The sequence below is a fragment of the Oncorhynchus tshawytscha genome, linkage group LG29 (assembly GCF_018296145.1).
Source record: "Oncorhynchus tshawytscha isolate Ot180627B linkage group LG29, Otsh_v2.0, whole genome shotgun sequence".
NCBI lineage: Eukaryota > Metazoa > Chordata > Actinopteri > Salmoniformes > Salmonidae > Oncorhynchus > Oncorhynchus tshawytscha.
In genome coordinates this window covers 6421545-6446438 of record NC_056457.1, presented here as the reverse complement: position 1 = coordinate 6446438, position 24894 = coordinate 6421545, and the positions used below count along the sequence as shown (strand labels likewise).

General features: G+C 42.8%; 1 protein-coding gene across 1 annotated transcript in view; it reads left to right on the top strand.

The window, feature by feature from the left end:
- LOC112228027 (E3 ubiquitin-protein ligase RNF152) overlaps positions 1-13371 on the top strand; it is a 106662-nt gene extending 93291 nt beyond the window's left edge. Inside the window, exon 2 of the mRNA XM_024393147.2 lies at positions 10741-13371. Coding sequence (XP_024248915.1) covers positions 11212-11853 — 642 coding nt within the window. The 5' untranslated portion in view covers positions 10741-11211 and the 3' untranslated portion in view covers positions 11854-13371. The remainder of the gene's footprint in view (positions 1-10740) is intronic.
- The last annotated feature ends 11523 nt before the right edge of the window (positions 13372-24894 follow it).

Here is a 24894-nt window from a genome sequence, read left to right as displayed (position 1 = left end):
ACAATGTTGTTACAAGGGATGTACTGTACATGTATTTACAATGTACTTAACCAGGAGCAACCAACTTAAATGTAAAGTGAAGTGACATTTTAATGACTTTGTAATGACAACGTAACAACCTTTGCAACAATAGGCTAACCAGGAGAAATAAGGAGACAGTAGAATATTTTTCAGTTTTGACTTTTTAATGGGTTTGAAAAATTAATATTCAGAAATGTATATTCAAACCATTCAGATGCAATGCCCCACCAACAAAAAAAAACTGAATTAAAATAATGATTGTGCTATTATGCAAAACGTAGCCTACCGCATATTATGCATGGCAGAAGAACATTACAAATCTGATTTGACATTGTCTTCGGTACATAATTGGTCTAGCTTAAACTCCAAAGTCGAACCAGTTATATTCATTACCATTGAATGTGGACTGTATTATTATGCATACTGAATGGACTGGTTACCTTATACTAAGCTCCAAACGTTTTATCCATGAGTCTGGTATAAGGTATGCGCCTAGGGCCTAGACAATGCAATTGATTGCGCAGGGCGGCATACAGAGTTAGCCTACAATTATAGTGAATTTGTTTTTCATTTCAAATAGCCTAGTAAGAGGGCATTTTTTATATTTTCATCATGAATAGGCTGACACATTACCTTTAGCTACAGAATATCTCTCCACCATGTGTTTCCACCTCCTCCCCTCTCTCCTTCATTACTTTCTCAAGAGCGCAGAGAGAGGGGCTGTCCGATACGTTTTGTTGTGAAAACATCTTACTATCGATGTTCCCTGACCAGATTTCACTTGGTTTCCAAAAGTAATCACTGGGTAAGCTGCAGGAACAGGGTTGGACAGACCATGGCATGCAGAGTTTGGCTGTAATACCACCAGTTGTGCAGCAAGAGGATGCATGCTCCTAAAACAGTGGTTGATGTGTGGAGTGAGATAACCGGAGTAGCTACATGGCATGAGAACCGGAGGGAAAGTGGCTTTCGATGACGCATTTCTTCTGTTCCTGCCCATTTGAAAATGGGCCATTCTGAATCAAAACTAATTTGACATATTAGTAAAGACAAGATTAAATTGAGAATAGTCTGATGGGTGTAAATCAACCCTGTCTTTCAAGGATCATTTGTAAAAATCCAAATAACTTCACAGATCTTCAATGTGAAGGATTTAAACACTGTTTCCCATGCTTGTTCAATGAATCATAAATAATTAATGAACATGCACCTGTGGAACTAACAGCTTACAGACGGTAGGCAATTAAGGTCACAGTTATGAAAATTTAGGACACTAAAGAGGCCTTTCTATGCCCAGGGTCCCTGCTCATCTGCATGAATATGCCTCAGGCATGCTGCAAGGAGGCATGAGGACTGCAGATGTGGCCAGGGCAATAAATTGCAATGTCCGTACTGTGAGACACCTAAGACAGCGCTACAGGGAGACAAGACGGACAGCTGATCGTCCTTGCAGTGGCAGACCACGTGTAAAAACGCCTGCACAGGATTGGTACATCCAAACATCACACCTGCGGTACAGGTACAGGATGGCAACAACAACTGCCCGAGCTACACCAGGAACGCACAATCCCTCAATCATTGCTCAAACTGTCCTCAATAGGCTGAGACAGGCTGGACTGAGGGCTTGTAGGCCTGTTGTAAGGAAGGTACTCACCAGACATCAACGGCAACAATGTTGCCCATAGGCAAACCCGCTGGACCAGACAGGACTGGCAAAAAGTGCTCGTCTCACCAGGGGGGATGGTCGGATTCGCGTTTATCATCGAAGGAATGAGCGTTACACCAAGGCCTGTATTCTGGAGCAGGATCGATTTGGAAGTGGAGGATCCATCATGGTCTGGGGCGGTGTGTCAAAGCATCATCGGACTGAGCTTGTTGTCATTGCAGGCAATCTCAACGCTATGTGTTACAGGGAATACATCCTCCTCCCTCATGTGGTACCCTTCCTGCAGGCTCATCCTGACACGACACTCCAGCATGACAATGCCACAGCCATACTGCTCGTTCTGTGTGATTTCCTGCAAGACAGGAATGTCAGTGTTCTGCCATGGCCAGCGAATAACCCGCAACTCAACCCCATTGAGCATGTCTGGGACCTGTTGGATAGGAGCGTGAGGGCCATTCTACCCAGAAATGTCTGGGAACTTGCAGGTGCCTTGGTGGAAGAGTGGGGTAACATCTCACAGCAAGAACTGGCAAATCTGGTGCAGTCCATGAGGAGGAGATGCTCTGCAGTACTTAATGCAGCTGGTGGTCACACCAGATACTGACTGTTACTTTTGATTTTGACCCCCCATTGTTTAGGGACACATTATTCCATATCTGTTAGTCGCATGTCTGTGGAACTTGTTCAGTTTATGTCTCAGTTGTTGAATTTTGTTATGTTCATACAAATATTTACACATGTTAAGTTTGCTGAAAATAATTGCAGTTGACAGTGAGAGGACGTTTCTTTTTTTGCTGAGTTTATGATCACTTGATGAGAAACAGCGTGTGCAGCCTGAGGAAAGGAACAGAGCACAATATTTTTTTACAACAGCCTGTGGCATGGCGCATAGCCAGATAACATACAGTAGGCCAACGCATATTCTGTTCTTCTGAAATACATTGTCTTCATATCATAATGTTTCTTTAGACCTGCCTAAAATAAACGATGTCAGGCCTCCCGGGTGGCGCAGTGGTCTAGGGCACTAGACTACCGCGCCACCCGGGAGACCACTAGAGACCCTGGTGGTAGCTACTATCTTGTCTCATCGCTACAACTCCCGTACGGGCTCAGGAGAGACGAAGGTTGAAAGTCATGCGTCCTCCGATACACAACCCAACCAAGCCGCACTGCTTCTTAACACAGTGCGCATCCAACCCGGAAGCCAGCCGCACCAATGTGTCGGAGGAAACACTGTGCACCTGGTTAGCGCGCACTGCGCCTGGCCCGCCACAGGAGTCGCTGGTGCGCGATGAGACAAGGATATCCCTACCGGCCAACCCCTCCCTAACCCGGACGACGCTAGGCCAATTGTGCGTCGCCCCACGGACCTCCCGGTCGTGGCCGGTTACGGCCTGGGTGCGAACCCAGAGTCTCTGGTGGTACAACTGGCGCTGCAGGACAGCGCCCTTAACCACCCGGGAGGACCTGGTGGCGCATTCTGGCATTCTGGCTCAATCCAGACTCATTGCATAGAAGAAACAAACATTTGTGAGCGTGGAGTTTGGCCAGAGCAATGAGTCTGGGTAGCCAGGCTTATCTTTTACTAAATTGTATTTAATTATAGAATGGGTTGATGCTATTGAATATAGAAGATAGAGACATTGTATCATCAGTTGGATCTGGTTAGATATTACTATAATATTGATTGCTTGCAAGCCATGACTGACATCAAGCAAAGGATACTAAACCTGGATAGGTGGATATAAGCTTCTTATTTCACATTGAGTTAACAACATTAAGGCCGGATTCAATCGAACAGCTATACACCTGTTAAAGACAATGTTCCCATGGTTATGGAGACCGCATGCATACATCCGCTAGTGCTGAGCGATTAACTACAATTTCATTTTTCGGGGGGGGTTACTAAACAACAACTTGGTTTTGTTTTTGTCCCGGCTCCGGCTACACTTTTACGCCTGCTACGTTAGGTTAAGTACTGACAGACTGTATAGAACGCATTAGAGAGACATGTATACAACACAACGACGAGAAGGATAGAGACAGTTCATGGAAGTATGCCTTTTCTCCTTTGAAGAACTAGTAAAATACGTTTGTCAGACAGCCCTGAGGCATACTTAGGCAGGCTAGCCTAGCTAAATAGGATGACTAAAGACAGTACATTATAGGGAGCACAGAGATAACTTTAGATGGTCTGGCTGGCTGCTACTGCCTGAGCAGAGATGAGATGATGACTGAAGCCCTTTCCTGCAGAATGACTAAAGTGCCCTCTAGTGTCCTCATGGGTGGAATATTATTAATATTTTTCATAATTTCATAATTAATAAACATGATTTATTTTTAACCAATGAAATTGTGGTGTTTCTATGTCAAATGGTTTTGTTATATTTCTGTCTTATGTGATCTATTTAAAGTGTAATATTGGGTGGCAAACGCAATATGTAATACACGGTACAAGTGTATTTTCTTTAAACCCGTAAGTAAACATGTTTGTGGGGTGTATACTTTTATTTCAAAGTAGATTTGTTTAATTAAGACTACCAAGGAACACTCTGTGTGACCCTGATTTAGCCCACTGCAGTTAAAGGTTAAGGAATTAAAAATAATAAAGTAATCAAATAAAAATGAATATACACAACTAAAATATTTTATTATTCCTATTTTTCTGTGGATGTCTACTCAATGTTGATCTGACAATGGAATATTTTCAATGTTTTGGCAATTGAATGTTCGCAATTTTCAGCTGTAGAATTTCCATCAAAAAGCTCTAAAATCATTGGAATGTCATTCTTCTTTAAAAAAAAATTCAAATCGAATCGAATCGACCTCAAAAAGCACTAATAGCTCAGCTAATATCCACTCAATTGGAAATTCATACATGAAAATATACTACAGTTTACTATACAATACTACAGTACTTACTATAGAATTAAACTGTAGTATACTGTAGAATATGATAATACACACTATATTATCCCTCGATCATGTGTAGTACTGACAATAGAACAGTGGCGATTTTAGCCTGTAAATCTTGTTGGAGCGAAATAAATTAAGTTTTATGTATCAAAGCCACTACACAACACTAAACAATACATGAATTGCTGTCTTTAGTCCACAAAAAACACGACAGTGAATAAATACTACAGTAAATTCCGCAAAAACACTCCAGTATTTATACATTTACAAGGTAAGCATTTCCTTTGTGTGGACAGCACTGTTATGATAAAATTGTTTATCCTCAGAAAGACCACATTCTCAAATGATTAACGCCACATTATTTATTATTTTTCTATGGACATTTCTATGGACATTTAGCCAGCTGAGACATTCAATTAATAAGTATGGCTCTATTGTTATGTCTAGTCTGTCCAGTTTTCCACCGGGGTGTGTTCATAAGAAAGGAAAGGTAGCCAAGAAACTTGTCAAATATTGGCGTTGGAGGAGATGCAAGCTCCTCAAGAGATTTATGGTCACCTCCCTCTCCAGGACACACACACATACTCCTCTGCCTCTTCAGCTGTTTCACTGATGTATCCCAGAGGTAGTGGAGTGTGTATATGTTGGTCACACTCATGTGGGTGTGTGGGCCAGAGCCCATATAGTACCGATGCCTGGCAGGCTCTCGTACTGCTGATGGAGACTCTGTGTGTGTGTGTGCTGATGGAGACTGGCTCCTCAAGCTGGAAATTGGCATAATGTGTCCTACAGCGGTCTGCTGCACAGGCCTCTATCAGGGATTCCATCTGTCCTGGACACACACAAACACACACACACACTTTTCATAATCGAGATGCCTCCTTCGATGCCTCTTCTCTGTTTCGCCTGCGTGTGATGTATAAGAAAAATGGAGTGGAATTGAGATTAATTGTTGAGTGGAGGATTAACATAGGAGTGAGTGTGGAGCGTAAAAGTGCTTGATAACTCAGACAAGGGTGTGTCCTAGACCTAGCCTCATGCCATGTAATTTCAACTAACCTCCTAGTTTCAATGTACAGAGAGTAAGAGCTTGTGAATCTCAGCCAGAGTTTTTAATCTTTGTACCTGTAAGTAAGTGGCCACTCGTGTGTTAAGTCGTTCACACCTCAAGGCATTTTACACATATGGGGCCAAGCTCCCTGCCATCCAGGACCTCTATACCAGGCGGTGTCAGAAGGCGGCCCTAAAAATTGACAGACTCCAGCCACCCAAGTCATAGACTGTTCTCTCTGCTACCTGACAGAAAGCGGTACCGATGCACGTCTGGAACCAACAGGACCCTGAACAGCTTTTAAACCCAAGCCATAAGACTGCTAAATATACTGAACAAAATATAAAGTGTTGGTCCCATGTTTTATGAGCTGAAATAAAAGATCCCAGAAATGTTCCATACACACAAAAAACATATTTCTCTCAAATGTTCTGCACAAATTTGTTTACATCCTTGTTAGTGAGGATTTTTACTTTGCCAAAATAATCCATCCACCAGACAGGTGTGGCATATCAAGAAGCTAATTAAACAGCATGAACATTACAGAGGTACACTTTGTGCTGAGGAAAATAAAAGGCCACTCTATAATGTGCAGTTTTGTGACACAACACAATGCCACCGATGTCTCAAGTTTGTGGGAGTGTGCAATTGTAATGCTGACTGCAGGAATGTTCACCAGAGCTGTTGCCAGATAACTGAAAGTTAAATTCTTTACCATAAGCTGCCTCCAGCGTCATTTTAGAGAATTTAGCATTACATCCAACCGGACTAAAAAACGCAGACCACGTGTAACCACACCAGCCCAGGACCTTCACATCTGGCTTATTCACCTGCAGGATCGTATGAGACCAGACAACTGATGAAACTGAGGAGCATTTATGTCTGTAATAAAGCCCTTTTGTGGGTAAAAACTCATTCTGATTGGCCGGGCATGGCTCCCAAGTGGGTGGGCCTATGCCCTCCCAGGCCCACCCTTGGCTGTGCCCCTGCTTTGTCATGTGAAATCCATAGATTAGTGCCAAAGGCATTTATTTAAACTGACTGATTTCCTTATATGAACTGTAACTCAGTGAAATCTTGAAATTGTCGCATGTTGCGTTTATATTTTTGTTAACCAAATAGCTACCCAGACTATTTAACCATCTGCATTGATAGTCCTTTTTTTGCACTGTTTTTTTTGTCTCATCACATACGCTGCTGCTACTGGTTATCATCTGTCACTTTATTCTTAGTTATATGTACTGTATAAATGTACCTCAATTACCTCGTACCCCTGCACATCAACTCAGTACGGGTACCCTGCGTATATAGCTAAGTTATTGTTATTCATTTTGTATTCATTGTTACGTGTTCTACTTTTCTATTTCACAATTTTCTTTCTCTCTGCATTGTTAGGAGGGCCTGTAAGTAAGCGTTTCACTGTTAGTCTATACCTGTTTGTTTACGAAGCATTTGACGAATAAGGGAAATAGGGAAATAGTGTGCCATTTTGGATTCAAACTTGGTCCTCTCTTTCTGAAGGTAATAGGCGTTAACCTGGGTTTCTTTTTCCATCCTCTCCTCTCTTCTTTTGTCTTCCTCCCCTGCTACATTCCTCACCTCCCTCTCTGACTTGCTCCAACAAGTTTATCATTTTTGAGAATGTGTGTGTCCCTGGTTATTTTCAGCAGCTGTCAGTGAGGAGGAGTGAATGTTCTCCCTCTGCTGATTGTCCTTGCTGTGGAGCGAGACAGGGGAGACTGGAGGGACAGAGAGTGTGTTTGTGTGTTACAGCCCCTCTCAGCTGAGGGAGTGTGTCTGTCCTTTCAGATGGTCCCAGGGGCCCAGAAGGGCTGTGAAGAAGGGACAGGGTGCACGAGTAGGGCACTCACCATCATTACTAAATCATATTCCCTTCCTTGCACAGTCATATGATATGATGGACCAAACCTTGACTGATACTAAGACTTTTTAAAATTCATTCACAGTTGCTTTTGAGGGTTTTCTAGAGGATGTTTGACAGTGAAGTGTGTTCTCTCCCACACTAGGTTTAATGTGAAAATGAGTCACAGAACTATAATGTCAGAGAAAGGGAGCGAGAGCTAGGGTAAATAACAGAGAATAGAGGGGAGATGGAAGTGGATGAAGGAGGTAAAGAGAGAAGAGTGGAAGAGTGGGTGTATAGGAATATTGAATCACAAAGAATTTCTGCCAGATCAAAGCTAATCCTTATTTTAGGAAGGGTTTTTACTAATACCCCTGGCTGTCTTACCCCTCAAAGGCAGGGCTTTCTTTATCTTTCTCTCTTCTTCTCCATCAGTCTCTCCGCCCGCTCTCTCATCCCCTTCAAATTTAAAATTACAGATTTTTCTGCATTTGACTTGACTTTGACATGGTGGTAGAGAACGCAGAATGATTTAGAGAAACTAGGTCGGGCGGATAGTGAGGAGAGAAGCGGGTATCGCGTCAGGACCAACTCAGAAAGATGCATTTTGCCTGGGAAGGGAGAGAGGAAAAGAGAGGGGGGATGCTAACCACTCCAAATGGGTTATGTTAACAATGGATTTAGCAACCTAACAAGTCAGACACCTTTGTATCCCAAATGGCGCCCTATTCCCTAACTAACGCACTACTTTTGACCAGGGCCCATAGGGAATGGGATGCCATTTGGGACACAACGGTCTTTTCCACATGGACGTCTTCACAATGGCTGCAAGTCCATTACAACGAGGGAACAAACAGGTGTAAGAGCTGAGGGGTTTAACTTGACAAGCTGAGGGGTTTAACTTGACAAGATCTAATTTGCCAATACTGTTGACATGACTGTAGAGCTCTCCAACCTCATTCCTGGACAGCTACCATCCTGTAGGTTTTCATTCCTAACACGATAGGAACGTATTTCCACCAACGTTATAATGAAAAGGTGCCTCTCGGTCCCAAACCACAAGTTTTCTGGAGACTTGTGGGAGGAGTGCTGATGAAGTCTCCCGCTGTATGTGCTTTCGGAAGCCTGATTGTGTCCAGACTGAGGAGAAGTCCGCACACAATACATACCTGACCATCTCATGAAGTGGTCAGCCAGATCTGAACACAATCAGACCACAAAGCGATGTTTGTGCATCTAGACCCTTCTTTTCAATGCAATATTTGTTTTCTGATAGCAGAAGTTACATGTAAGGCTCAAGTGTAGACACTATCTAAGTTACTAAGACATGTGGCTAATACCGTACAAGCTACAGTGTCCCTATAAGGCTTAGAGATGGAAGAGGAAAGACAAATCTCAATTTACTTTGAGTCCAAACCTCATTTCACACTCCCAACTCACAGGAAAATAAAGCGTAGGAAGAGATCCTCATTAGCATTTTAACAGCAATATTTTGACAGAACCTAATCATCTATCTGCAATGTACATGGATTAACTAACATGGCTGATATGATTATGCAAGATGAAGTGTGGGAGTAAGAAAAACCAAAACAAACTTTCACAGAGCCTGTGCAAACTAATGGGGTATTAAACAGATCACAACATTTCCTTTGCAACTTTGGGCGTTCACCCTAACATTTCAAGTCCTCCATGAAAGCAGGCTGCTAAGAGAAGGACAAACTCATTTGCTTTCATGGAGGACTGGCTTGAATTCAGAGGATGACCACACAAATTATTTTCACCATGAGCAAAATCTATTGGTTTTCAATCCAAAGTTGCAAAGAAATGTTCTGATCTGTTTAATAGACACTTAAGAGCCCAAGCAAAATGTATGAAAATGTGGTGGTATAGCAGCAACAGCGGCATCTAGTGATCAAAAACGGAGACTTCTTTTTGGTAAATAATGCAGACGACTTCAATGACTCATTTCTCTGAACAGTGGGGGAAAAAACATCAGATTCACAGGGAATACATTACATAGTATAAAGTAGCAATTCTCCAAGCTGCATCTTTATAATACTTGTCAAGCATAGAGAACTGACACTGTATACTGGTTGTTGAGGTGGGATTGCCGTGGGGCTTGGGGGATCTGTGGGTTGTTTTTGACAAATGTTTTGTATTCCTCATGCCTTACTCATTGGTAGGATGAAGTCTGTTCCATATCCGATGTTGGGTACTATATTTATTTAATATTATCTGAATCCTGTAAACTAAAATGGCCAATTTGGGTGCAATCAATTAGCTATATTTCCCTGAAATCAATTCAAATGTAAACAAAATCATGTTTCAGAAATGGCAATCTTACCTGTTTCTAAGTACAGGAACGATTTCAGAACAATCTGAGATGGTGGGTGTCATGGCTTGCTGAAATGACATGGAATGAATCACTTGGGGCTCCGGGTGGCACAGTGGTCTAAGGCACTGCATCTCAGTGCTTGATGCATCACTACATCACCCTGGTTTGAATCAAGTCGGTATCCTAATCACAATTCACCCAGTGTTGTGTGTGGTGTGTGTGTGTGGCGCTACCCAGGGGGAAATGAGGGAGACAAAGGCTGCCTGTTAAATGGCACCCTATTCCCCCATAAGTCTCTGGTCAAAAGTAGTGCACTATATTTGGAATAGGGTGCTATTTGGGGGACACACAAAGCCAACATGCTCCTGCTCTTAGAAGTGATGCCCACTTCTAAACACACACACTTTTATTAGATTTTTTTATTTCACCTTTATTTGACAAGGTAGGCCAGTTGAGAACAAGTTCTCATTTACAACTGCGACCTGGCCAAGATAAAGCAAAGCAGTGCGACAAAAACAACACACATAAACAAACGTACAGTCAATAACACAATAGACAAATCTATGTACAGTTGTGCAAATGTAGAAGATTAGGGAGGTAAGGCAATAAATAGGCCATAGAGGCGAAATAATTACAATTTAGCATTAATACTGGAGTGATAGATGTGCAGATGATGATGTTCAAGTAGAGATACAGGGGTGCAAAAGAGCAAGAAGATAAATAACAATATGGGGATGCGGTAGTTGGGTGTGCTATTTACAGATTGGCTGTGTACAGGTACATTGATCGGTAAGCTGCTCTAACAGCTGATGATTAACAGCTGAACCCTCTCTGACTCGTGGTCCTCTTCAGCCATTAATGCTGCTGTCTTCTCTCTTGTTTCACAGATGAACCACCATGTGACCTTGATCGTCCTGTGACATCACATCGACACTGAGACGGCGGGTGGGTGGAAGGACACACACGGTGGGACGCAGAGCAGAGCACAGAGATGAGAGCACAAGAGAGGCTACATACTTAAACAGCGCAGCTTTGCTGTGAGGAGGATTCAAGCCCCTTGTAGAGGATCTTGATACCATTTGGATTTCTGCTAATACAGTCAAATAATAAGAGACGTTCTTCTTTGTCATCTTGGTTTGTGTTGCAGTAATCAAAAACACCAGCATTTTACATCAAAGGGTCCCAAGCATCTTTTCATTTGTTTACGCAAGAGGATAAGAGTTGAGCACGTTCTCGCCTTCTTCTGAAACTAGCCTTGTGAAGCCAGCCTATTCTGTTTATAGTAAGTGAAACGAAACGTGAGCGCAACGGTCAGTCTGCTCGGCTATCAAGGACCCATAATAACAATCCATAACAAAATGGAGACTCTGTCTCTCTCGCAGGACTCCATCTTGGAGTGTCAGATCTGTTTTAACTACTACAGCCCGCGGCGGAGGCCCAAGCTGCTGGACTGCAGACACACGTGCTGCTCCGTGTGCCTGACCCAGATGAGGTCCAGCCAGAAAGAGATCCGATGCCCCTGGTGCCGCGGCGTCACCAAACTCCCCGCCGGCTTTTCCGTATCCCAGCTCCCCGACGACCCCGACATCATCACCGTTATTGCCATTCCGCACGCCTCCGAGCACACGCCGGTCTTTATCCGCCTACCTAGCAACGGCTGCTACATGCTGCCCCTGCCTGTCGCCAAGGACAGGCCACTGTTACCCGGTGAACTGGGCTGCCGGTTCTTGCCAGGTGGCAGTGGGCAGCAGAAGGTGGATGTGGCGGTGGTGGCTATGCCTGAGTTGCAGCCCCTGGGTCTGGGGATGAGTCTCGAAGGCCTGGAGGAGACAGAGAGAAGGGGAGTCGGGGGAGGTGGTGGTGGAGGGGGGAAGGGCTCCACGTGGTCCGGGGTGTGTACAGTAATCCTGGTAGCCTGCGTCCTGCTCTTTCTCCTGGGAATCGTGCTCCACAACATGTCCTGTATCTCTAAACGCTTTACTGTCATCTCCTGCGGCTGAAGGGACGGGCCAGAAGGCATGTCAATTAACATGCCTCTCCCACCCCCTACTGTGGCTCCACCCCTCCTCAGCCAGGACTATGACGAGAATAAGGGATTTTACACATATCAGGGGTGGCCAAGGAAACTGCCGACAGACACACAGGGAGTGAGACAACCAGGACAACCACGAACAAACTAGGGAAAGAATCTTGCCTCCAATTGTTGACTTGGAGTTATTCTGGATACAAATACTCTATCCCTCTGATTTGGGGTACCCTATGGACCTGAGGACAATGGTAATTCACCATGGCCGATCTGTCCTGGTCTGTTTCTTTCTGTGGTCAATAGAGTTACTTCAGTCAGTGATCATGTTGTTTAGCTAAGTGTCAGTACTGAGTACATATCTCCAGCTGGAGCTGCAATATACAGTGTTAGGACCTTTTGGCAGACCTGGGATCAAATACTTTAACAATCTTTTCAAAACCTTTAAGGGATTGCTTGAGTCTGTCTGGAGTGACAGGTGGGCAGGGTTTGGCGTTTTTGGGACTTTTCTATTGGTTTATTAAGCCAGGAAATTTTAAACGGGCACAGATGTATTTTAAATTGATTTTTCAAGTAATTGAAACCCAGATCTGCTTCTAGGCTGCTTTTGTCTTTGCTGCGATTTAGCAGTGTATACATTAACTATGTACAGTCCACCAAGCCACCTTTGGCCAAGTGTTGCTCATAAAGGGACTGCATAAAGGGACTGAACAATCAATACTGGTGGTGGTGGTTCACTGTCCCAAATGGCACCCTATTCCTCATATAGTTCTCTATTTTGACCAGGGCCTATAGGGCTCTGGTCAAACATAGTGCACTTGAAAAACAAGTATTTCGCTGCATCTTAGATAACATCTGCAAATCTGTGTTTTTTTTATTTGATATTGGGAATAGGGTGCCATTTGGGAAGCAAGCCTGTGTTTCTTATTTTCTCAGAATCACTCTAACGTTCTGAAAACAGTGTTTACTTACTGTTGCTCCAATATGTAATGCAGTACTGTATGTATGTATGTGTTTGTATTTTGATCAATAATGTGTTAAACACAAAAACAGGGAAATATGTGATTGTGTGTTGTGCTATATACATATAAACCAGCCTATATTTGACAGAAAGCACACACTACATGTATTCAGTAGCCAGCCAGCCTAAAGTAATAATGATTAAGTTACTGTTGAGTATTACAATTAATTGCCTAACCCCGATACCCTTCACTGAGAACAGATGGTCATTGCTTTTAATATTGAACTCTCTCTCTAAGTCCCAAATGGCACCCTCTTCCCTATATAGTGCACTACTTTTGACCAGTCAAAGGTAGTGCACTATATAGGGAACGGGGTGCCATTTAGGATGCATCCTATGACTTTGACCTGGTTATCACAGGTGCCCATACACTCTCTCTCTACTATCAATCTCCCTTTAGGTTAATACTATATTTGATGTTTGTATGGGGGGTGTTGGTTCACAGTGAGGTGGAGTGTGGTTATTGGGAGGGGTTAGGAGTGGGCGGGCGGGTGGGGAGTCCCCATCTTAATGCTAATTGCATTGATTTCTGAACCGTTTTAAATACTTTCTCTTCTATGCCGGTGTTTCTCTTCTGCTGTGTTTCAAATGGCATACCATTCCCTGTATAGTGTACTACTTTCAACCGGGGCCGGTAGGGCCCTGGTCAAAGTAGTGCACTATATAGGGAATAGGGTGCAATGTGGGACACATACCATGTCTTTGTTGTTGTTACCAAAATGATTGTGATCCAGTTTCTACTGTATTAAAGCAATTGAGTGTAAACACCAACAAACAAACAGGGTGAACTATTTTGTATAGCAGCCATGTACAGAATGATTGTATTTATCCTTGTTGTCCTACTTTCTATTTGTGTTCTACATGTTTACTTCTGTCTGTCTGTAATAGTAGCCTGGTCTAGAATCAACTCTTATTGCAGCAGGTTAGAACCCTTGGTGGACAGTGTTTGGTAAAGATGTGGTTGGACTGGTCTAAGATCAGTGCTAAAGACAGTGGGTTATTTAGGCACCTTGTTAGGTTTCCAAAATTCCAGTAACTTTCCCAATTTTTCCAGAAATCCTGGTTGGAACCAATCACAGCCAGAGAAAAAGGAGGAGGTGGTAGAAATTAGAGATTTCAGTTGTTGTGGGATTGGCTGTTTAGCTCTTACCTAGGGATAATTGCACTGGGTTTCTAGCCTAGCTATTAAACTGAGATTGTGCCATCTCACTTACTGACTGGCTTTTTAAGGAGTCCAATATGGAGTTACATTAGTGCCAAACATAGTAGCAGCCCAGGATTTCTGTTTGATGTTTAGAGGGGAAGGATAGAGAAAGGGTATGTGCCAAATGGCACCCTATTCCCTTTAAAGTGCACTACTTTTTTCCAGGGTCCCAAAGTGCACTATATAGGGGATATGATGCCGTTTGGGATGCAGGCATAGAGGTCATGCAGAGGTTCCATCATGTCCGTTGGTGGCCCCGGCATCTCCCTGCGATACACAGTAAGTGGTGGCTCAATAGCTGACAACTTTTTTTCCCACTTTTCGTAACAGACATTTTGAGGTGGTGCATATGAGTCAGCAAAGGGGCAATTGATTGTCAGCTATTGATTAACTGATCTAATGATACATAAGCCGCCCTGAGTATTGTTATATTAGACAAACACTGAAGATGTATTGAAAATGCTGTAAATGTATGGTGCCAGTAAACCAGACTAGTTACATTAGTTACACTAGTTACATTGTCTGTAGATAGATACTGCGGTAAACAGCATAAACAGTACCCACTGGGCATATACTAGTTGAATCGATGTTGTTTGAATCAACGTGGAAAACTGATTTGATTTGAAAAAAAAACATTAAAAAAAAAAGAATCATCCAACTTTTAACCTAAATCCAATGACCTGGTGACATTTGTTGTTGATTTCACGTTGAATTTACCAAATGTAAATCAAAACTAGATGTTGAACTAATATCGACACAACTCAAGGCCTCACACCCAGCCAGGCTTTGGTTTGGTTACCAAATTGCTACCTATACCCTATATAGTGCTGTACTTTTGACCAGAGTCCTATGGGTGTCTGTCTCCATCATAGCTAGCCCCTTATCTGAAGGTCTAATGGCCAAAGGATTTCTTTAGGTCAGTGGTGGCTGTTGAGGGGAGGATGGCTCATAGATTGGAATGGAAAGTTAACTTTCAATGTATTCCATTCCAGCCATTACAATGGGCCCGTCGTCGGGTTTGAAGTGGCACCAGCCACCACTGCTTTAGATCAGTGTTGTTTGATGTAATAATACATACAGCCAGTAAAATGACTTGAACCAATGGACTCAATGTGTTGGAAATCCATGTTGTACTGCCAATAGATCCATTGTTAAAAGATGCAACGCATGATGCTTGGATGGAGTTAGTAGAGGTTGGGGTCTCATATGCAAATGAAGGTAAAGAGGAATGTCAAATAATATACACTGCTCAAAAAAAAAGGGAACACTAAAATTACACATCCTAGATCTGAATGAATGAAATATTCTTATTACATACTTTTTTGTTTACATAGTTGAATGTGCTGACAACAAAATCACACAAAAATGATCAATGGAAATCAAATTTATCAACCCATGGAGGTCTGGCTTTGGAGGCACACTCAAAGTTAAAGTGGAAAACCACACTACAGGCTGATCCAACTTTGATGTAATGTCCTTAAAACAAGTCAAAATTAGGCTCAGTAGTGTGTGTGGCCTCCAAGTGCCTGTATGACCTCCCTACAACGCCTGGGCATACTCCTGATGAGGTGGCGGATGGTCTCCTGAGGGATCTCCTCCCAGACCTGGACTAAAGCATCCGCCAACTCCTGGACAGTCTGTGGCATTGGTGGATGGAGCGAGACATGATGTCCCAGATGTGCTCAATTGGATTCAGGTCTGGGGAACGGGCGGGCCAGTCCATAGCATCAATGCCTTCCTCTTGCAGGAACTGCTGACACACTCCAGCCACATAAGGTCTAGCATTGTCTTGCATTAGGAGGAACCCAGGGCAAACCGCACCAGCATATGTTCTCACAAGGGGTCTGAGGATCTCACCCCAGTACCTAATGGCAGTCAGGCTACTTCTGGCGAGCAGATGGAAGGCTGTGCGGCCCCCCAAAGAAGTGCCACCCCACACCATGACTGACCCACCGCCAAACCGGTCATACTGGAGGATGTTGCAGGCAGCAGAACGTTCTCCACAGCATCTCCAGACTGTCACATGTGCTCAGTGTGAACCTGCTTTCATCTGTGAAGAGCACAGGGCGCCAGTGGCAAATTTGCCAATCTTGGTGTTCTCTGGCAAATGCCAAACGTCCTGCACGGTGTTGGGCTGTAAGCACAACCCCCACCTGTGGACGTCGGGCCCTCATACCACCCTCATGGAATCTGTTTCTGACTGTTTGAGCAGACACATGCACATTTGTGGCCTACTGGAGGCCATTTTGCAGGGCTCTGGCAGTGCTCCTCCTTGCACAAAGGCGGAGGTAGCGGTCCTGCTGCTGGGTTGTTGCCCTTCTACGGCCTCCTCCACGTCTCCTGATGTACTGGCCTGTCTTCTGGTAGCACCTCCATGCTCTGGACACTATGCTGACAGACACAGCAAACCTTCTTGCCACAGCTCACATTGATGTGCCATCCTGGATGAGCTGCACTACCTAAGCCACTTGTGTGGGTTGTAGACTCTGTCTCAATCTACCACTAGAGTGAAAGCACTGCCAGCATTCAAACGTGACCAAAACATCAGCCAGGAAGCATAGGAACTGAGAAGTGGTCTGTGGTCACCACCTTCAGCACCACTCCTTTATTGGGGGTGTCTTGCTAATTGCCTATAATTTCCACCTGTTGTCTATTCCATTTGCACAACAGCATGTGAAATTTATTGTCAATCAGTTTTGCTTCCTAAGTGGACAGTTTGATTTCACAGAAGTGTGATTGACTTGGAGTTACATTGTGTTGTTTAAGTGTTGCCTTTATTTTTTTGAGCAGTGTAGTTATAAAAGGTGTCTGTACACAATGTTTGATGAAGCATTAGAGTGGGGATTTTTGGACTGCGTCCCTGAGTAGGATGTGTGTCCCAAATGGCACCCTATTTCTTATATAGTGCACTACCTTTGACCAGAGCACTATGAACCCTCGTCAAAAGTAGTGCACTATATAGGGAAGAGGGTGCCAATTAGGATTCAACGATGGATACATTTTCTTACCTTTCTATCCCTAGAACACCTGTACTGTATGATTATGAGAGAGGGAAGGAGACTTAGGGTTGTCAGTCTGCTTGTGTGTTTGTCAATCAGTGATGTACATTTCCTATAGTAGTTTCTGTTTGTGTCCGGGTTGACAGAAAAACACAGCTGTTTCAGTGATCTATTAAATAAACCTGTGAAATTAACCAGCACTCTTTTGTCTTATTTATTTTTTCAAAAACTATTTGTTATTTTAAATCAATTAATACTCTTAAGAATAACAGGCCCAGCAGCCTAGTTAGTTGGGTTTTGAGGCACAGAGTTGAACAGCAGACAGAGAAGCGTGAAGAAATATTATGTTTTTACTTACAGTGCTTGTAAAAGCCCACAGTGCAAATTTGATGGTGAAGACATTTTCAGTCTAGGTATTCAAGGCAAAATAAATAGTTGAAGGTCAAGTTTGCTAACTACCTCTCTCAAAGAGTGCAGTATATAATGTCAGAACATCTGCTGTCTCAGCCACTGCCTGTCACCAAGGGTGTACCAGAAGGCTCGATCCTAGGCCCCACACTCTTCTCAACTTACATCAACAACATAGCTCAGGCAGTAGGAAGCGCTCTCATCCATTTATATTCAGATTAAACAGTCTTATACTCAGCTGGCCCCTCCCTCAGATGTTGTGTTAAATACTCTACGACAAAGCTTTCTTAGTGTTTATTAACAAGCTTTCTCTGCCCTTAACCTTGTTCTGAAACCTCCAAAACAAAGGTCATGTGGTTTGGTAAGACAAATGCCCCTCTCCCCACAGGTGTGATTACTACCTCTGAGGATTTAGAGCTTGACGTAGTCACCATATACAAGTACTTGGGAGTATGGCTAGACGGTACACTGTCCTTCTCTCGGCACATATTAAAGCTGTAGGCTAAAGTTAAATCTTGACTTGGTTTCCTCTATCGTAATTGCTCCTCTTTCACCCCAGCTACCAAACTAACACTGATTCAGATGACCATCCTACCCATGCTAGATTATGGAGACATAATTTATAGATCGGCAGGTGAGGGTGCTCTCTAGCGGCTAGATGTTCTTTACCATTTGGCCATCAAATATGCCACCAATGTTCCTTATAGGACACATCACTGCACTCTATACTCTTCTGCAAACTGGTGATCTCTGTATACCCAACGCAAGACCCACTGGTTGGTGCTCATTTATAAAGCCCTCTTAGGCCTCACTCCCCCCTATCTGAGATATCTACTGCAGCCTTCATTCTCCACGTATAACACCCATTCTGCCAGTCACATTCTGTTAAATGTCCCCAAAGAATTTGTTCTTAACTGACTTGCCTAGTTAAATAAAGGTTAAACAAAGTTTTGACAAACAGACAGGGGAATAGGCTACAAAGACTAGGCTACTTACTGTAGCAACCTAACAAAAATGACTAGCAAATGCGAAAGACTAGCATGCAAAAAGATGATGCCGATGGAGAAGGGCGACATGTTACAAGTTCCAACTCAACTTAGCTATTTAGTGACATTTATCATGTTTATCTTTACTTTTTTTGTACAGAAAGTTCATATTATTATCACATATGATAGCCAAGCACTCTGGAAATCAGATCGACAGCTACTAACCTCAATTTCGACTTCAAATACGACTTCAACTCTGATTCGGCTGTTCCGCTGTTCATACCGGGCCTTATTCATTTCTTCAATGGGCTACCGAAACGTTGCAGGCAATAGACGCAGGAGACGAGGTGGAATCCTGGTGAAATTGAGGCAAACAGAAATGGGGCTCCCCTCTGTTCTTTTGGCAAATGTTCAGTCACTCGAGAATAAAATGGATGAGCTTCGTTTGAGAGTCTGCTATCAGTGAGACTTGAAAAGCTGAAATATTATATGTCTTACTGAAATGTGGCTGGAAGATGACGCTATGCACGTAATACACCGTGGATTCTCCATGCAGCGGCAGAATCAGTGTTTTTTATATATAACAACTGGTGTGCAGCTTCAAGAGGGAAGGAAATCTCAAGCGTTTGCTCACCTGATATAGAAAACCTCCTGGTAAGCTGCAGATCCTTTTATCTTCAAAGACAGTTCTAATCCATAATTATCATGGCTGTCTACATCCCTCCACAAGCCAACACCACTCTGGCCCTCAACAAACTGTATGGGGCCATAAACAAACAAGAAACTGCTCACCCAGTGACAGCGTTCTCTGGTGGACGGAGACTTTAACGCTGGGAGACTTAAAACCGTCCTACCTCATTTCTACCATCATGTCTCCTGCGCCACTAAGGGCGCTTAAACTCTAGACCACTTTTATCGTACCCACAGAAACGCATAAAAGGCCCTCCGTTGTCCTCCTTTCGGCAAATCTGACCAATGACACAATTCTTCTGCTTCCTGTTTACAAACAAAAGCTTAAACAGTAAGCACCAGTCATTCGCTCAATACGGAAGCGGTCAGATGAAGTAGACGTACGGCAGACGTAAGACTTTTTTGCTAGTACAAACTGGGATATGTTCCGGGATTCATCCGATAGCATTGAGGAACTTATCACAACAGTCATGGGCTTCATCAAGAAGTATATAGACAATGTCATCCCCACAGTGACTATAAGAACATATCCAAACCAAAAACCATGGATAACAGGCAACATCCTCACTGGGCTAAAGGCTAGAGCTACTGCTTACAAGGAACAGGACAAGGACATGGATGCATACAAGAAAGCCCACTACTACCTCCAACGAGACATCAAGCTTGTAAAAGGACAATGTAGGAGAAGCTGCAATCCTATTACACTGGCTCCGACGCTCGTCGTATGTTGCAGGGCTTGCAGACGATAACAGATTACAAAGGGTAACCCTCCAATGAGCAAAATGCCTGTTATACTCACTTCAAGGAATATAACACTGTGCCTTGCATGAAGTCCCTGTTTTTCCAGATGACTGTGTGATCTCACGCTCCGTGGCAAATGTGAGCAAAAGTTTAAAAAGGTTAATAATCAGATGGAATACCAGGGTACATTCTCAAAGCATGCACAGACCAGTTGGCAAGTGTCTTAACTGACATTTTCAATCTCTCCTTGTCCCAATCTGTAATCCTAACATGTTTCTACGCACCACCATTGTCCCTATTCCCAATAGCTACAAGGTAACCTGCTTAATTAACTATCGCCCTATAGCACTCACATCTGTAATTATGAAATGCTTTGAAAGGCTGGTCATGACACACATCAACACCATCATCCCAGACACCCTAGACCCACTCCAATTCACATACCGCCCCAACAGCTGCACTATCGAGAGCATCTGGACTGCATGGTATGGAAAAGCACTACAAAAGGTGGAGTGGACAGCCCAGTACATCGCTGGGGCTGAACTCCGTGCTATATCAGGTGGTGTCAAGAGGAAGGCCCGACAAAGACACCAGCCACCCAAGCCATAGACTGTTCACTCTGCTACCATCCGGCAAACGGTACCGTAGCATCGGCTATCTGACCAATAGGCTCCGAGACAGCTTCAACCCCCAAGCCATAAGACTGCTAAGTAACTAGACTGCTAAATAGTCAATTAATGGTACCCATACCATCTGCACTGACCATGCGCAGACTCACTAGACTATATACCGTGTATACACACTCACACTCACGACATTGACATTCCCACACAAATCCAAAAATCATTTACATATACTACATATAGTGCATTTGGAAAGTATTCAGACCCCTTGACTTTTTCCACATTTTGTTACTTTACAGCCTTATCCTAAAGTGTATCATCGTTTTTTCCCCCTCATCAATCTACACACAATACCCCATAATGACAAAGCAAACATTTTTGAAAATGTCTTGATAATAAAACTGAAGTATCCCATTTACGTAAGTATTCAGACCCTTTACTTAGCAATTTGTTGAAGCATCTTTGACAGCGATTTCAGCCTCAATCCCTCAATCCTGACTAGTCTTCCACTCCTTGCCTCTGAAAAACATTCCCCCAGCATAATGCTGCCACCACCATGCTTCATCTTAGGGATTGTGCCATGTTTCCTCCAGACGTGACGCCTGGTATTGAGGCCAAAGAGTTCCATCTTGGTTTCATCAGAGCAGAGAATCATGTTTCTCATGGGCTGTCATGTGCCTTTTACTGAGGAGTGGCTTCCGTCTGGCCACTTTACCATAAAGGCCTGATTGGTGGAGTGCTGCAGAGATGGTTGTCGTTCTGGGAGGTTTTCCCATCTCCTCAGAGGAACTCTGGAGCTCTGTCATCGTGACCATCGGGTTCTTGTTCACCTCACTGACCAAGGCCCTTCTCCCCCGGTTTCTCAGTTTGGCCTGCCAGCCAGCTCTAGTTAGGGTCTTGGTGGTTCAAAACTTCTTCCATTTAAGAATGATGGAGGCCACTGTGTTCTTGGGGACCTTCAATGCTGCAGAAATGTTTTGGTACCCTTCCCCAGATCGGTGCCTCAACACAATCATATATCGGAGCTCTACGGACAATTCCTTCCACCTCATGGCTTAGTTTTTGCTCTGACATGCACTGTCAACTGTGGGACCTTATATAGACAGGTGTGTGCCTTTCCAAATAGTGTCCAATCAATTGAATTTACCACAGGTGGACTTCCATCAAGTTGTAGAAACATCTCAAGGATGATCACTGGAAACAGGACGCACCTGAGCAAAATTTAGAGTCTCATAGCAAAGGGTCAGGATACTTATGTAAATAAGATATTTAAATTTTTAAAATGTTCATAAATGTGGAAAAATATCAAAAATATCAAAAAAACTGTTTTTGCTTTATCGTAATGGGGTATAAAGAACAGAGTTGTTTGATGAGGAAAAACATTAATTATAACAATTTTAGAATAAAGCTGTAATGTAACAAAATGTGGAAAAAGTCAAAGGGTATGAATACTTCCGAATGCACTGTATGCACACACGCACACACACACACACACACACACACTTTTACACATAATTTGGTCTTGCTACTCTGTTCTTTATTTTACTCATATTATCTATCCTGATGCCTAGTCACTGTACCCTGCCTTCATGTACATATCTACCTCAAATACCTCGTATTTGCATATTGATCTGGTACGGGCACTTCCTGCACATAGCCCCATTCTTGTGTATTTAATTTTGTTTCTCTTGTGTTACAAATTAAATAGTATTATTATTTTTAAACTCTGCATCGTTAGGCAGGGCTTGTAAGCAAACATTTCACAGTAAAGTCTACACCAGTTGTATTCGGAGCATGTGACATATATATATATATATATATATATATATATATATATTTTTTTTTTTTAAATGTTATTTTTTTAATTTAATGGCTAAAAAGACAGAATTCCAAAATACTACATAAACGGAGATACAGCAACAGCAGAACATTGTCTATACTGTCCAGCCCTCTCGACCATGTGGACAGAACTTCATACATAGCTTGAAACCGAACATAGCTTGAAACCGAAAACGGCCTAACTAGCCTACAGGAGGGGAGAATCTAAATTGGGTTGACGTTTACAGAAGAGGAATCACAAAATACAGTATATTAGTGATAACTAATTTAGCTAGTTGTTTTATAGATAAAAGCAAAAGTAGCACATTGTTTTTAAATATGTGTATTATTTTCTCCTTAGAAATAACAACAGCTGATTCTAAGGGGGGTGGCAGACTTTTAAAAAAAACTTCCGCTCTAGCCGGGAGCCAGTGAAAGGATACTCATGAGTATCTTCATGAGTATCTTCGGTGAGAGGAGGCTACACAGGAGTGGAGTACACTTCTCTGTTCATCTATTAACGAATTGACACTCTCCTCGACCTCTCAACAAACACTTACCTGTTTAATGGTCACAGAGGAGAGGAGGATGGAGGAGTTGAGGACAGGACAGGCTGTTGCACAATTGAGAATCTCCTGAGCATCCACGTAAATAGACCTCAAAACGAGATATAAAAAAAATAAACAAACAATGGTGATTGGAAATAGTATAGTCATTATAGTAAATGTAATATGGGAGTGAACGTTATTTAGAACAAGGGTTACATTGAGAAAATCATCCCTCTTTGAAATGAAAATGGATGGCCTGTAATAGGTGCGTGTTTGTGGAAGGGAAGTCAGGTGCAGGAGAATGAACTTGGTATAAAGGGAGTCGTTTAATAAGTGTTCATAAAACTAAACAAAAAACAAAATATACAAAAAAGAATAAAAGTGGGTACAAAACCCGTCGCACACCGACACATGACTTGCACAAAACATACAATCAAACAATCTCCGACAAGGACATGAGGGGAAACAGAGGGTTAAATACACAACATGTAATTGATGGGATTAGAACCAGGTGTGAAGGAAGACAAGACAAAACCAATGGAAAATGAAAAATGGATCAGTGAGAAGGTCGGTGACGTCGACTGCCAAACACCGCCCGAACAAGGAGAGGGACCAACTTCATAATAATGAAAACAAAGTGGATGGCAGAGAACATGTCTACTGTTTACTCTCACTTCTCCGACAGACCAGAGCTTTAGATATGCAATTTTAGAAACTGTTCATCGTCCTGGAAGCATTACATTGCAACGTAGCAATATCGATAACACACAGGGCTAAGGGCCAGAAAGTTGCGAGTTCGCAAATCACCGTGGACAAGAGTACGGGTGGAAAGATCTCCATTATAATAAAATGACTGCATGAATCTATTGTCGCGTCGTATCAGCCCAGACAGAGTAGGTCTGCCGACACAGAAAAACGTAAGCTTCAACAGCTGGCTACTCTTTTTCAATGGATTAACCCAATGAGTGTTTCCCTAAAAACTGTCTGGGTTTAAACATCTATTGTACAGAAAGTGAATAGCTTAATTAATTGGTAGTGACAGAATTAGATTCCTTCCAAAGCAAAGTCAGCCTCTGAATGCCAAAGAAACAAATGATTTTGCAGCTTGTTTCTTACTTAAAGCATCAAAGACCAAAGTGTTTTTATAGATCACTTTATATAATCGGATGCGTTTTATTTTCTGCAAAATCTTAAAATAGCAAGGGGTAGGCTGGTGCTTTTTGCCATTTTCTTAAGTAAAAGGGAGACCCATGGCATACCCTCCCATACTCCCTCAATTTGGTTCCCGAGTGGCGCAGCGGTCCAAGGCACCTCCAAGGCATCTCAGTGCAAGAGGTGTCACTATAGTGCCTGGTTTGAATCCAGGCTGTATCACATCCGGCTGTGATGCGCCTATAGTGCGGAGCACAATTGGCCCAGAGTTGTATGGATTTTCCTGGAGTAAACCGTCATTGTAAATAAGAATTTGTTCATAACTGACTTGCCTAGTTAAATAAATAAAACTTTAAAAAAAAAATGTAAATGAAGAGTCTTGGTTTTAACTTAACAGCCCTTCGCTGACACAGAGGTAACATATTTCAAGAGAGAGTGGTGGGTGAAGAAATTGACAGACACATCGAAGAATATAGCAGCCTATAGCCTTATTTCGTCTGTCAAACAGGTAGGAAGGCCGACCTCTTTTTTCTTAAATAGGAAGAAACAGGCTCCAACACAAAGCCCTCTTGTTATTAGTGAAGTCTAATTAAAATTAAAATGATTTAAATTACTTATACCACCATGAGCTGACCATTTCAGATTGATTGTGCCGCAGCTGCTGTTTCAAATTTCAGCACATCAATGTAAATTACTATAATCTGGGTTATTGTGAGGTCAATAACTCTGAAAAATACATCATGGGCAAGAAAAGTATTGTTTTTAATAAAATCAATTATATTAGTAGCAAGCTATCAAAGTTGACCTCCGGTCCTCCTCATCTTCGCT